At 50.1% G+C, this 12,880-nt stretch overlaps 4 protein-coding genes across 4 annotated transcripts; all 4 read left to right on the top strand.

The window, feature by feature from the left end:
* Nucleotides 1-522: 522 nt before the first annotated feature.
* On the top strand, nt 523-2,083 carry BC939DRAFT_49528 (uncharacterized protein). The gene is made up of 5 exons (XM_051559640.1): nt 523-744; nt 860-1,048; nt 1,155-1,310; nt 1,420-1,578; nt 1,661-2,083. Exons 2-5 carry the CDS (start codon nt 920-922, stop codon nt 2,045-2,047), a joined length of 831 nt encoding a protein of 276 aa, XP_051415101.1. The 5' UTR covers nt 523-744; nt 860-919; the 3' UTR covers nt 2,048-2,083.
* Nucleotides 2,084-2,102: 19 nt separating this feature from the next.
* On the top strand, nt 2,103-4,401 carry BC939DRAFT_442808 (uncharacterized protein). The gene has a single exon (XM_051554438.1). The coding sequence runs from the start codon at nt 2,188-2,190 to the stop codon at nt 4,153-4,155; it is 1,968 nt and encodes a 655-aa protein (XP_051415100.1). The 5' UTR covers nt 2,103-2,187; the 3' UTR covers nt 4,156-4,401.
* Nucleotides 4,402-5,574: 1,173 nt separating this feature from the next.
* Nucleotides 5,575-8,753, top strand: BC939DRAFT_420939 (WD40-repeat-containing domain protein; the record flags this gene model as incomplete). The annotated part of the gene is made up of 10 exons (XM_051553081.1): nt 5,575-5,773; nt 5,841-5,931; nt 6,025-6,718; nt 6,833-7,020; nt 7,115-7,177; nt 7,291-7,392; nt 7,488-7,596; nt 7,686-8,162; nt 8,270-8,402; nt 8,505-8,753. The coding sequence occupies 10 exons, from the start codon at nt 5,575-5,577 to the stop codon at nt 8,600-8,602; spliced, it is 2,154 nt and encodes a 717-aa protein (XP_051415099.1). The 3' UTR covers nt 8,603-8,753.
* A 523-nt stretch (nt 8,754-9,276) lies between these two features.
* BC939DRAFT_474599 (uncharacterized protein) lies at nt 9,277-12,453 on the top strand (the record flags this gene model as incomplete). The annotated part of the gene is made up of 2 exons (XM_051558434.1): nt 9,277-10,146; nt 10,246-12,453. The coding sequence occupies 2 exons, from the start codon at nt 9,277-9,279 to the stop codon at nt 12,451-12,453; spliced, it is 3,078 nt and encodes a 1,025-aa protein (XP_051415098.1).
* Between the last annotated feature and the right edge of the window lie 427 nt (nt 12,454-12,880).

Here is a 12,880-nt window from a genome sequence, read left to right as displayed (position 1 = left end):
CATCCTTTGTTCCTCGAATACACTAGCGAGTCCATGGAGAGACAACGACAGGAAGAGCTCTACCGTCCCCCCTCCCGGATACTGCAATGGTGCATAGCGCCACTCGTATTTCTGGCCACAATGGCAAGTTTAAATGGAACACCTGTTGTTTTTTCTTTTTATCCTTCTTCACTCTCACAGCTGATACTGCTGCCACTGTCAGCAGCTGTATTTTCTTGGAAGAAATACAGGTATACATAGGGCGGGAGTAGAGAGGCAGGCGTCAGATGAAAAGAAGCGGTTAAGTGCAACAAGAACTTGTAGGACTGACACGAACTCGAGAGGGCACATTCCGTATGTGATATGGTTGTATACGGATCCCTGCTGTCCCTTGCGCCCCTTTTCTAATCACGGAGGCGAAAATAACGACAGACATAACTGCATTACTGCCCTCTCGAGCCCAGTTCACGGCTCTTCTGGAATTGGGATACGAGCTTGCTCCTGTAGAAAGCGCAACCTTTTAGATAGGACACGGACTCCTGGGAGCAGGGATATTTGGCCCCTTGTGTAAAGCGTTGATTCGACAGTGATGGCTATTTTGAACCGAGTGGGATACCTGAAAAGAGAGAGAGGTGCGATTGTTCACTTGTTGTTTCCCTCTGCACTCCATTCCGCTCCATTCCACTTCACTCTCACTCCATTATTCTTTCCACTCTCACGCTCAGGTTTGACATTCCACAGAAACACGGCGTTCAGAATCAACAAGTGTGTGTGGAGCAATAGCTTAGAGCAAACTCTATTGGAGTACTTTACGATGAGTTGCGCGACTGACACGCGTGCGTTTGCGACTTCTTGTCCTACATTGAATTATCTTTCGTAGATTCCAGCCTCGGTTCTGTTGATCCAGATTCTACAAGTCCAGAACCGACAAGCGAGATCGATGCAGCACGGTATTATGTTAATCCCGACACTTTCTGTAGGCATTGACGTTATGGGCGTGGGCGTTGTCCTCGTCTCTATCATGGGCCTTCTTGGCGTAGCCAAGGGTTGTAGGCACCTCATGAATTTGGTAAGTGCGATCGCTCAAGTGCCTGGGTTTACGACAGAATCTCTTTTACGAAAATATTGCCAATGTAGCTAACGCCATAAACTCTTTTTTCTAAAACATGCTGTAGTACTTTGCGCTGGTGCTGTGCTTTATTGCAGTGCAGGTTGGAAACGCGATCATTGGATTCATGTCTGGATCTAGCTGGATTCAGGAAGCACTGCAAAAATCTTGGGATAAAGCATACCATACAGATAGGAGCCTTATTCGTGATCTCCAGACCGAGGTAAGCAATAGTTTGCAACATGCATGAGTTGCCATCAATGTCTGGCAGCAAAAAAATTAAAATAAATAAAAATCAGCCTGTTAATCTTCTTCCGCAACGTGTGCCATAGTTTCACTGCCAAGGATTTCTCACTCGTGAGGATCGGGCGGCGACAATGTCCCTGGACCCCGAGATTTATCTTCCGCCTTGCGCTCAGTTTCTGTACATGCGTTTTGGGAAGCGACTTCAACGCCTGGGCTCCATCATTTTCTGCATACGCTTAATTCAGGTAGGTCGACATGGAATCGGCATTAGTCTCGCGTGAATAGGAATTTGGTTGGCGATTTTTAACCACTTGGTATTATTATTAGTTGACAGGCGTGTTTTTGCTATCGATTCTGTTCAAGCACCTTGCCACGATGGATCCAACGGACGAGGACGAACAGGAGCGGACGGATGGGGAGTCACCGTTCTTCAAAAGTGAAAAACAGATTGAGGACGAGATTGCACGAGCGCCGTTGCTTGCTGGCGAGGACGATGACTTGCCGCATTACTCCGTCGGGGATTATTATGGCAGCGAAGAATATGATGTGGAGAGTGACGAGGACGAAGATGGAAGCGGCGGCTCTTGCGACGAAGACGATGAGCATCAGCAGTACCGGGGTCGGTTTTTCTACGGCTGCTTTGGCGCCCGCGACTACGAATACCGGGACCTGCCTGACTATGCGGAGGACAAGCGCGAGACTCAGCCCTTATAATTTACGCTTTTCAGCAATAAATTTCAGCTACCCCAGTGCTCTTTCATTTTCTCATTGCTCTTTTCTTCTCAAACACCTCCTTTTCCTCCCTGCCTGCTTGCCTGCCCAAACCGATCGATCCTCCATTACCTACTACCATAATGAGACGGCAGCCAGGCAGCATGATCCCGCCTCATTGCTTCTGCGCCAAACCGGCCATCCGAATCCACACAGAGTACGAGGGCCTCGTCTTTGAGTGCCACTACACCTGCCCTTTCCTGTGGCTCGAGCACCGGACAGGGCCCTTCTCTCCTCAAGACAGCGAAAGCAGTCTCCCTGCCAAAAACACCCCGGGCTCGTCGCGGTCAACCCCCACCTCGCAGCCGTCGCCTGTCCTCAGCACTTGCAGGGACTCACATTCACCCTTTCAATCCCCAGACAAGGCTAAGACACGCGAGGCTATCAAGGATGTTGTTGACTCGCTCATGTCCATCACTAAGAAGGACCCTTCTTTGCCCTGGGGCGTAGTATCGAGAGACCAACAGCGGTTCAGCAGGAATAAACCCCGAAGCGACAGTTCCTTCCACGACAGCAGCAATAGCTATCATCAACCTTCCAAACAGAAAACTTTGGCTACTAGCAGCATATCCGCAAAGATTGTCACTTCGTCCAGCAGGCCGCAGGTACTTGTATGCGGGTTCCATTTACATGAATCCAATTGGGAGCTGTTCAAGCGCCTAGTCAAGGAGCATAACTCCGGTTGGAGTGGCGCCATGTCGGAGGAGGCAATCTCTAGTAAAGAAGAGGGCCAGTTGGCACGGCAACATCTTGAGATCGTACTCAGGCACAAGGATATTCGCATCCAGCTGCTGCTGCTGGCTGAAAAGATTGGATGTGACAATAATACCACAACAGTTCGTCGTTGGGTCAACCACAAAGACGGAGCGGATGGAAAGACAACGTTGACGAGAGGACCGCCGATTTGCTTCTGCAGACAGAAAATGAAATTGTCGTGGACCTTCAATGGATCGGGTTCGAATGCAGCGTATTTTTGCGCACAGCGACTTGCCGATGCGAAAGGCGGCTGCAGTATGATGAGGAAGGTTGATCGGTGGGCTCAATTTCAAGCCCCGGACCCAATTCATACGCTCGCACCGATACAAAGAGCAGCGGCAGCGGACAGTCTCGATACAGACAACGGTGCTGATACTGATGAGGTCGATTACTCAAGCGATACAACGAGCGATTATCGACGATCCGAGAACAACCAAGGGGAAGACATGCAGCTTAATTCGGCAGGCGCAGGGGAAGTAGAGCATGAGGAATCGGAGATGGAGCAGGAAAGGGCTGTCGAGGAATCATGGTCTGATACTGAGGGTCTGTGGGACAATTGTGTCAGCTCCGTAAGACCTCCGACAACAGGATCTGCTACGAGACGTAGATTGCGTCCGTTACCTATACCAGAAGGACACGAGGATTCTGATGGCGAAGTCGATGGATTTGGTTCGAAGAGCAAGACAAGTTCTAGATCGCCCATAGGATCGTCAGCAATGTTGCCCACTGAAGCGGAGTTCACAAATGGGGGACACGAATCAGCAGGTTCTGCTGCAGAGGATTGTATTCAGGATGAGAACAGGTCCCGACATGACGTGGTCCTCGACGGTGATCTCGCTCAGTGGCACGCTAACGACCACAACAGCTCATTGTACGAAGACTCGGTGCCCACAAAATCTTTGCCCCCGCCCCCAGAGTCTTCCGGAGACATGTCGATATACCTTGGACAGGATCTGATCAGTACAATAGACGACCTAACGGATCGTCTAAGGTTCGCGCACCAGACGTTAGAGCCCGAGGCAGCGATGGTTGGAGACAAGCTTAAGGAGATTGTGGCCCGATTACAGCGGTGGCGAGATTCCACAGGTCGGCTAAAGGAATATGCGGGCGTGCTTTACGAGGATGGACTTGACAACCCGACGCTCAAGTGTCGTCGATGTAAGGAGGGTCCGCTGTTGCGTGTAAATGTGCCGTGCTTTCATCTGGTGATGTGCGACAGCTGCATCTATGAGCATCAATACTGTGTTATCTGCCATTCCGGGATCGAGACGAGTCGGAGGATCTATTGGGGATAATGCGGAATGTTATTGCGCCCATGAACAAGCATAGCGCGTTATTTTTGCGATACCGACCAGAGAGCGAGACAGTTTGAAGGATGTGTTGATGTATCGATGCATTATCGATAGGCTATTCGCGAGTGAAATAAGATGAGTTATGGACGTGAACATGGGTTGCATGCACTGCTTCTTTGCTCTTTCAATTCATTTCCAGCTCCAGCCATTGGAAGCTGTGGTTTGCCAGTGTGAACTCAAAAGAAAATAGGTATGGTGGCGGAACGTGGGGTTGTGCGTGGCATCATCAAGTACTCTTATTCTCCCTTTTTTTTCACGCCTTCCCTTTCCCTCTTTCCTCTCATCATCCTCCCCTCTCTCCTTCCTCCTCCCTCCCTCCCATCCGCCCATTCGATCCATCGATCCGCCGATCCATTCATCCATTCATCCGATCACAGGCAGCCTCATTCATCCTCCCCTCCCCTCCCCTCCCCATTTCCCCATTCTGCTTTTGTGCTCCACTCGCTCGTCCTTTTCCATCCAAGAAACACTTGTGTGTGTGTGTGGTGTACGTGCGTGCGTGTGTACATCTGCAGACGTCGTGCTCTCATCGTAATCAATCGCCCTTGGTCCTTATTTTTCGATCATCCCGACGCAACGGCAGAAGCACCCTTCCCGTCCTTTTTATTATTATTATTATTATTATTATTTGCCTCTCATCTGCCCCACCATTGTTGAGTGAGAGTGCAGCCATTCCATCCTTATTTATTGTCGTCTGATCCTCCAAGGAAGACAGGTATGTCAAACGACACCCTTTCCCCTTCACCTATGGCTCTGGGTCTAAAAAGAACAGTTGTCGAGTTTACTGTCACTCCATCTCTCCACTGCACGTCTTCCTGTGTCAACATCATTTATCCGACTATTTCTTATCCGAAAAGGCAACGCGCAGTGCTCCCTGTGCGCATAAGCACCCGTGGCGGACACTCCATACACCCTGTACATGGACATTCACTTCCGCACATCCCCTGCTCACACATACCGCATAATTTACCACCACTGGTCGGCGACAAATGTAGATGCACAAAATGCATAGCGCGCAACGCATCTATCAAAGGGTGTGTGCGTATCTGTGCGTGTTTCTGCGTGTTTTCTTTTCTTATTGTTTTATCCCACTTCTTCCTTCCCTTTTCTTCCCTTCCCTTCTTCTTTCCACTGTTTACTGTTTACCAATAATCCAATGTAAATCCTCCCACCGAACCATCCCACCGCGCATGTCAACATCGGCATCCACATAAAAAAAGTCCGTGCGTGCGCCCCTGCGCGTCATAAGTCGAGGGGTCACACCTGCTTTTTTTTTGCCTATCAGGATTAGCCCGCACAATAAATATACCATCGAGACTGACCAGTCTTTTTGATCTGGCTTCCATTAGGGCACAACAGCAAATGTCTGGAATATACAACCATCGTCCGATGGTGCCTGGTCGTAGTGCAGGCGTGCCCGAGTGGCTCGACTTGATTAAGCAAGAGTTCGAAAGCCTCAGTCATGAAGCCATGGTGGCCAAGGCACAAAGAGACGAGTGCGAGCATAAGAGTATGTCATCCCATACCTCGATTCGTTGCATTACATGTCGATCAGCGTTTGGTACACAGTGTCGAATCTAACGGCTTTTTATTTTTTATTTTTTGTTATGTTTATATTATCTTGCTAGTTAACAGCCAGATACAAGAGATGGATGCGTTCCGCAGGACCCTTTATGAGCTCGAGAGGAGGCACGAGGCAATGAAAACCCAGTACCATATGTAAGGAGAACATTAAGTCGATGAGGCGCGATCGACTATTCGCATTAAGATCAACTCAAGTGACTGACCTATTATCTCCTTTCGTCTCTCTAGATGGGAGGAGGAAGTGGTTCGGTTACGGCGCGAAGTGGAGCAGCGTGGTGGTGTTGTCCAGCCACCTCATCCTCACGCACATGCGCAGCCGCCTCCACCAAACATTGGGCAGGGTCACTCGAATTTGTTTGGCGGAATTATTAGCGGCGGCCCCGGAGGTCCAGGCTTGGTCGCGCCACCTCAGATGGTTGATCCATCACAGCAGCAGCAACATCCCCAGCAACACCCAGGCCAACAACAGCAACAACAGGTCCCTCCATCTCAGCAACAACAGCAGTCAAACCAATCACAGCAACCACACATGCAGCAGGTCCCACAGCAACAACAGCAACATCACCCACAGCACATGCAACAGCAACAGCAGCATCCATATGGTACGCCTGGTGGCCACGGAGGACCTAACGTGCCTCCTGGAGGCCCCGGGCCCCATTCGCCATATTTGAATGGGAGCGGCGGACTGCCACAGCAGCAGGGTCAAGGTCAGCCACAATCAAAGCGGTTCAAGACAGAAAGTGATGGTCCGCGTTTCAAGACAGAAGGCGAGCTTCCTCCGCCAGGTACAATGTACGGGAACATGTCGCCTAACCCTCACGCTAACCTCAATGGACAGGGCCAGATGCCTCCAGGAATGGGTCCTTCTTACAATGCATCTGCGCCCCCAGGTGGCCCAAAGCAGCCAGGAAAGACGGGAAAGGTACTGCAAACACGACGGTATATGTAGGCCCGCCGGTGTGTATCAATAATCGATTGCTGATATTGGGATGTTAACCTCTTGAGTTTTGCGCCTAACCTAACCTGTCTTCTTTAGAGTGCGTCATACGTCCCGATAAAGGATGAATCACAAACGCCGTCCAATAAACGTAAAACTGGTGCAGGACCCTCAACATCATCAACTACGGGCCGCACTGCAAGGGTCTCTGGATCAGCAATCTGGAGTGACGATCCTGACAATGTTCCACCTCAGTTGAAGCGTGAAGGTCCAGACTGGTTTGCAATGTGCGTCCAAGGAAGGAATTGCTACACGATCGCATGGCTCAAGTCTCATCATGTTATACCTATTAACCATATGCGATCGTCCTCGACTATTTAGTTCAAACCCCAAGGTTCCCCAGCTGCTGAAAGTCGATCTCGTCCACACAATGGAACACATGAGGTACGTGTAACATTGCTGTGAGGTTTTTATTTTTATCTTTTATATAGATATTTTAACATTTGTCAAGGAATAGAAGGCTTACAGCTGATATCTGTTCATATGCGATTACGTAGCGTTGTTTGCTGCGTCCGGTTCAGCGCGGACGGCAAATATCTCGCCACTGGATGCAATCGAAGTGCCCAGATTTTCGACATCCAAACCGGACAGAGCGTGTGGTAAGAATCGTAGAATGTCCGAACTTGCTGCAGCGGTATGCAGAGTAAATATACTCTGTGCTAATAATTTTCATACCCGTGGTATCAATCTTTAGTGTCCTTGCTGATGATACTGCAGGAAAGGATGATCTTTATATTCGCTCAGTATGCTTCAGCCCTGATGGCAAATATCTCGCCACGGGTGCAGAGGACAAACAAATTAGAGTGAGTGGCACAAATGCTTCGATTTTTCTACTTGAGCGCAAACAACATTGCAGGTTGGGCTGACCTGTTTCGCTTCCTTTGGCTGGTAGATTTGGGAGATCGGTCGCAAAAAAATTCGTATGGTCTTGAAGGGCCACGAGCAAGATATTTACTCGCTCGATTTCTCTAGAGACGGAAGGATCATTGTATCTGGATCGGGAGATCAAACTGCGCGCATCTGGGATATGGAAACTGGAAAGTGCCTGTATGTTCTGACCGTAGGCGACGTGGACACGAAGGATGCTGGAGTGACATCAGTTGCCATCTCTCCCGATGGCCGTCTCGTTGCCGCTGGATCATTGGATCGGATGGTGCGCGTTTGGGACACTCACACCGGACAGCTATTGGAAAAACTAGAGGGACACAAGGACTCTGTCTATAGCGTTGCCTTTGCGCCAGATGGCAAGACACTCGTCTCCGGTAGCTTGGATCGCACCTTGAAAGCTTGGGATCTGAATTTCACTGGACGGGGAGGCCAAAACGGACCTCGAGGAAGCACTTGCAAGGCGACATTTAATGGACATAAGGTAACGATACTGGCTACATTCCGTGGGAAACAAATGACCTGCCTCTCTATCAGGGCTCTCATCTGTCTGCCTTTTTTTTTCGCTTTCATCGTTCTTTGCTGCCGTAGGACTTTGTGCTTTCCGTTGCTGTATCGCCTGATGGCAAATGGGTCGTGTCTGGATCGAAGGACAGAGGAGTTCAGTTTTGGGATCCCGATTCGACAGCTGTTCAGTTTATGTTGCAGGGCCACAAAAACTCTGGTAAGGACCGATGCTCTTGAGTCTTCTTTTTGGATGTGTGTTTTTCTGCAGTGTGAATTATAGATTGACCATTTCATTCGTTCTGTCTCTTTATCTTCATAGTCATCTCTGTCGCATTGAGCCCTGCAGGAACGTACTTTGCAACTGGCTCTGGAGATACCCGAGCCCGAGTCTGGAGTTACGAATCAACGCAAGATTGAGTGAGCTACGTGGATATGCGACTGTAGCTATCCGGTGTGGCATCAAGGGCGCCATGTCATAATTTTTTAAAAATAAAAAAAAGCTCGGTTCCAGGCCCCTTCTTATCGTCATTGCGCGCATTGCCGATGGAGTCATGGACAGCCCAGACAGTGGCTTAGATGTGCTCATTTAAAGGACCCTTCGGCTGGCTCTTTGGATAGCGTCGACACCCGTACCCTTTTTCTCTGTACGTCTTTCTTGCATTCACGATTTACAGGAACGGTAGACTTCATTCCAACCGCGGACTAGCAAGCGATCGAAAACTGGACTACCGGCACCATCACAGGCGCGTAATAGCCAACGGATCATCACAGGTGAGTCTCTACCTCATGCACGCACCCAATCGCAGCCCCTATTCCAATGCACCAAGGCGTTATTCCCCACCGAGCTGTCGTCTTTGCGCCACTTATATTCTACGAGTGATATTCTACGGTGAACGACAATGTCCTTATTACCTGCAGAAAGCACCCTAGTTTCCAATCTGACCTATCGCCCCCGTGTTATATCACTTTAGGCGCATTCAATTTAGCAACGGAACGTTTGAGTGCCCTGCAGCCGTCATACCGTCACGCTCTTCGACACCAATTATCAATTGCTCAGAACCCCAGCAAGGTACAGCGCATATTGAGACATCATGGCCGAGCGCGATCTGAGCGACAGCAGCCGTATCTTGGCCAACATGAGCACCAACAGTGGAGCATCAGGGGTGTTGGCGACAGTGGCGAATCTTGGAGTGAGAGGACCCGAGAAGTCACAACATCCTGCCATGACGTCAGAAGATATCCAAGGGTCCCTTCCACAGACGCAATCTCAAGCCCAGGCTCTTACACAACAGCAGCAGCAACCATTGCATCACCATTCTCACCACTCGTTGTCCATCCAAGGTCAAGGATCACAGCAACAGGCGTTGTCTACTACAGGAGTCGTCAGCGGAGGAAACAACGCACCTGTGATCGGATCCGTTTCAGAAGGAACAGCTGTTAATGGTACAACGGGTGTCCAGGTTGCTGGAGGGACCTTTGGCCTGGCCATCTCTCATTTACCGGGCGTTCCAACACCTACAAGTCAATTACTGCAGCAACAGCAACAGCATCATCAACAGCAGCAGCAGCAGCAGCAGCAGCAGCAGGCACAGCAACAAGCGCATCAGGCCCAACAAGTCCAGCAAGTCCAACAACAGCAGCAATTTTTATTAATGCAGCAACAAGCACAGCAGCAGGTTCAGCAGCATCAACAACAACAGCAGGAGGAACAACACCGTCAGCTGAAAGAGCTACAGGATCAAGAACAGCGACGTCTCCAGCAACAGGATCCACAGCAGGCACAGCCCTCCGCGGAATCAAGGTTGGACTCGGTAAAAGAGGAGATTATAGTGCCGAATCAGGAACAGGAGTTCGAGACACTGGAGGCAGCGCAGATAGCTGCAGAACGCTATGCCCGAAGTGTTAATACTGTTGTTATTGTGAAGCGGACGACAAAGGATAAGCTCGGGAATGTGGTTCAGGTATGCAGTCTCCCTTCATGACCATTACAGATAGTTGCGGATATATGGTTGCCGTGGCTAATGCATTACACTGGCATACTGTGATCGCATGAATATTAGAAAGATTTGGCGTGCGAAAGACAAGGCGCCTACCTGGGATCAACCAAGAGGGCACCAGATGTAGGGATTCGAACGAAGCGCTGCGGCTGTCCGTGGATGATCTCGGTTGGATTTTCAAAGAAGCGTGGAAATCGGGATGGGAAACGCGGGCGTTTCACAAAAGTGAACCTGGAGCACAACCACCCACTTCAGCCACTCATCGACATCGACCCTTTGGGGACAAAATCAATGAAACCGGAATCTAAAGTGGCCGCATCAAAGTTCAAGACATCCAGTGCATCAACCCCACGTTCTCAATCATCTCGCCCTCGAGCCAACGTGTCAATTTCCACTGTTGCTGGAATAACCAAGATATCGACAGGAGCAGACATAACCAACAAGACGACTGAAGGGAAAAGTGCTCCGAGCAAGGATTCTACCGCAAAAGTTGTTGCTAATAACAATGGCACCCTTACAGACTATGGGATGTCTGGATTTCTTCCACAAGGCTCCGCCGTTGCATCTGGACGTGTTTCAACTATGCCTTCGGTATCGCTGTCAGGACTTCAGCCCTCTCGCAATGCCCTGGTGCCTCTTCCGAGCGATGTGATTCCTGGACTTGCAACAGAGGGACCAGATGCCCATCGACCTCTTCAAAGCTTACCGCAAAGGGAGATTACCTGGGATGACATTAAAGCCCAGATGAACCATGTACCGTGGGAACTTCAACAGAACGTTATGAAGGCGTTTATGGATGTGATACATGTCACTTTGCAGTCTTATCAGATACCGATCATTGGAGCCGACCGGAATGCAGCAGGATCGAGCGGGCCCGATGCAGCTACTGCAGCTGCCATCGCCGATGTTGTAGGAAGCTTGCCCTCCAACTACAACCCCAACCCAGCTTCATCTCAGCCGCAGCCACTTCCTTCTCAGCAGACGCAGCCTCAACAACAGCAACAGCAATCACAATCACAATCGCAAAAAACACAGCAGCCCTCATTTACCCGCCATCGTAATTTACCAGGCGCCGCCACTGGGTCATCAGCAATGGAGGGGATTTCTCATGGGCTCACAACTGCAGTCTCGTCCTCGACTTCCAGTTTATTGCAGTTACATCGAAATGGCCATAGTCGGCAAGGCTCTAATGCAAATTCAATCCAAGTGCCAAGCACAGAGGGACCAACCAAGATGATACCCAATCAGTCTTCCACAGCCCAAGTATCGACGGCAATCCCAACTGTTGCACCTACCCTTCCGCTCTCCGCTGCTCATTCGCATTCAATCGCGGTTTCTGCCAGCGTGACAGCGCCATCTACCCCAACATCTTCGCATCCTATGTCCGCTACGGCATCACCACTTTTGACACCCCAGCCGACTCTACGAAATGCCGGCATAGCCCATCTATCCATGTCAGGGGATGCGGCCATTCATCACCATCAGAACAGCTATCTTCATCACAGTAGGCAGTCAAGTCATGCTGGATCTAGCCACAGCCGTTCACTCAGCGCGTCTTCCGTGAATATGACCGCTGTTGCAGGAGGAGGCGCAAATATACAGGGCTTGGACACGAGTGGAACGCAGTTGGCAGTTGGTCATAGCCATAACAAAGGAAGCAGTAGTAATGGCAGTCTAGAGTCGTCCTCGTTGCCAACGCAAGCACTTGTCGAAGCAGCCCGAGTACGTGCACAAGTACAGGCTCAGGCACAAGCACAGGCACAAGCGCAGGCACAAGCGCATGCTCAAGCTCAAGCTCAGGCTCAGGCTCAGATTCAGGCCCAAGTGGATGCGAATGCTGAAGCAGCGGTGACCGCAGCCATGAACTTGAACGCGCTTTCAGGGCCTAATACAGTGACCGGCACACCCATGACAGGAGCAAACGCCTCGCCTGTATTCTCTGGTACGGTCGCGGTATCCCATGCAGCATCTTCGTCAATACCCCTGAACATATTGGATGACGCCGTGAGAATGCATACCTTGGAGATGAACCCAGCATTCACGCAGCTCCAGCAGTTCCACGAGCAACAACAACAGCAACAGCAACAGCAACAGCATCAGCAAAGACTTCACCTGTTGCAGCAGCAGCAGCAACAACAACAGCACCAACACCAACACCAACACCAGCAGCAGCAACAGGTGCAGGTGCAGGTGCATGCCCGAGCGACAGAAGACGATAAGGACGGTCATGATCTGAATGGAGAACCATCCCGGAAACGCGTCAAGGCATAGCATGGGCAATTTTGTGTGTGTCAATAAATGTAGATCTGTACCTGTACACTATGTGTATGTATGTAGAAGAAGCATCGGTATTTGTACGTTATTTCATGCATCTATTTCCATGTTATCCATAGCGAATTCATCTTCATAACGAAGCTCGCTTTCCTTCCACTCCTCTTTCAGCTCCTCGAGCTAGTGCCACCAGGATCGGCTATTTCAGACCTACTTCCTTCATACCCTTAAAGATCAACTCTTTGATAATCCGGAAGCCGGATCCGTCGTAGTGGAAGACCACATAAACCTTCGCTACCTCCTAGGCTTCCTCGATAAGATTTCAGTTCGGGATAGTAAGGAGAAAGGCAAAGGATGCTGTAGCCAAACTTGCATTGAATTAAAGTAGGGTTTGCAGCCTGCAATAGGAAAGTTACAATAGAGAAGT

This window comes from Gamsiella multidivaricata (genome assembly GCF_025024155.1).
Source record: "Gamsiella multidivaricata strain RSA 2152 chromosome Unknown BC939scaffold_13, whole genome shotgun sequence".
In the NCBI taxonomy this organism is placed as follows: domain Eukaryota; kingdom Fungi; phylum Mortierellomycota; class Mortierellomycetes; order Mortierellales; family Mortierellaceae; genus Gamsiella; species Gamsiella multidivaricata.
The sequence above is the reverse complement of the archived record's forward strand: the minus strand, read 5'-3'. Positions and strand labels throughout refer to the sequence as shown.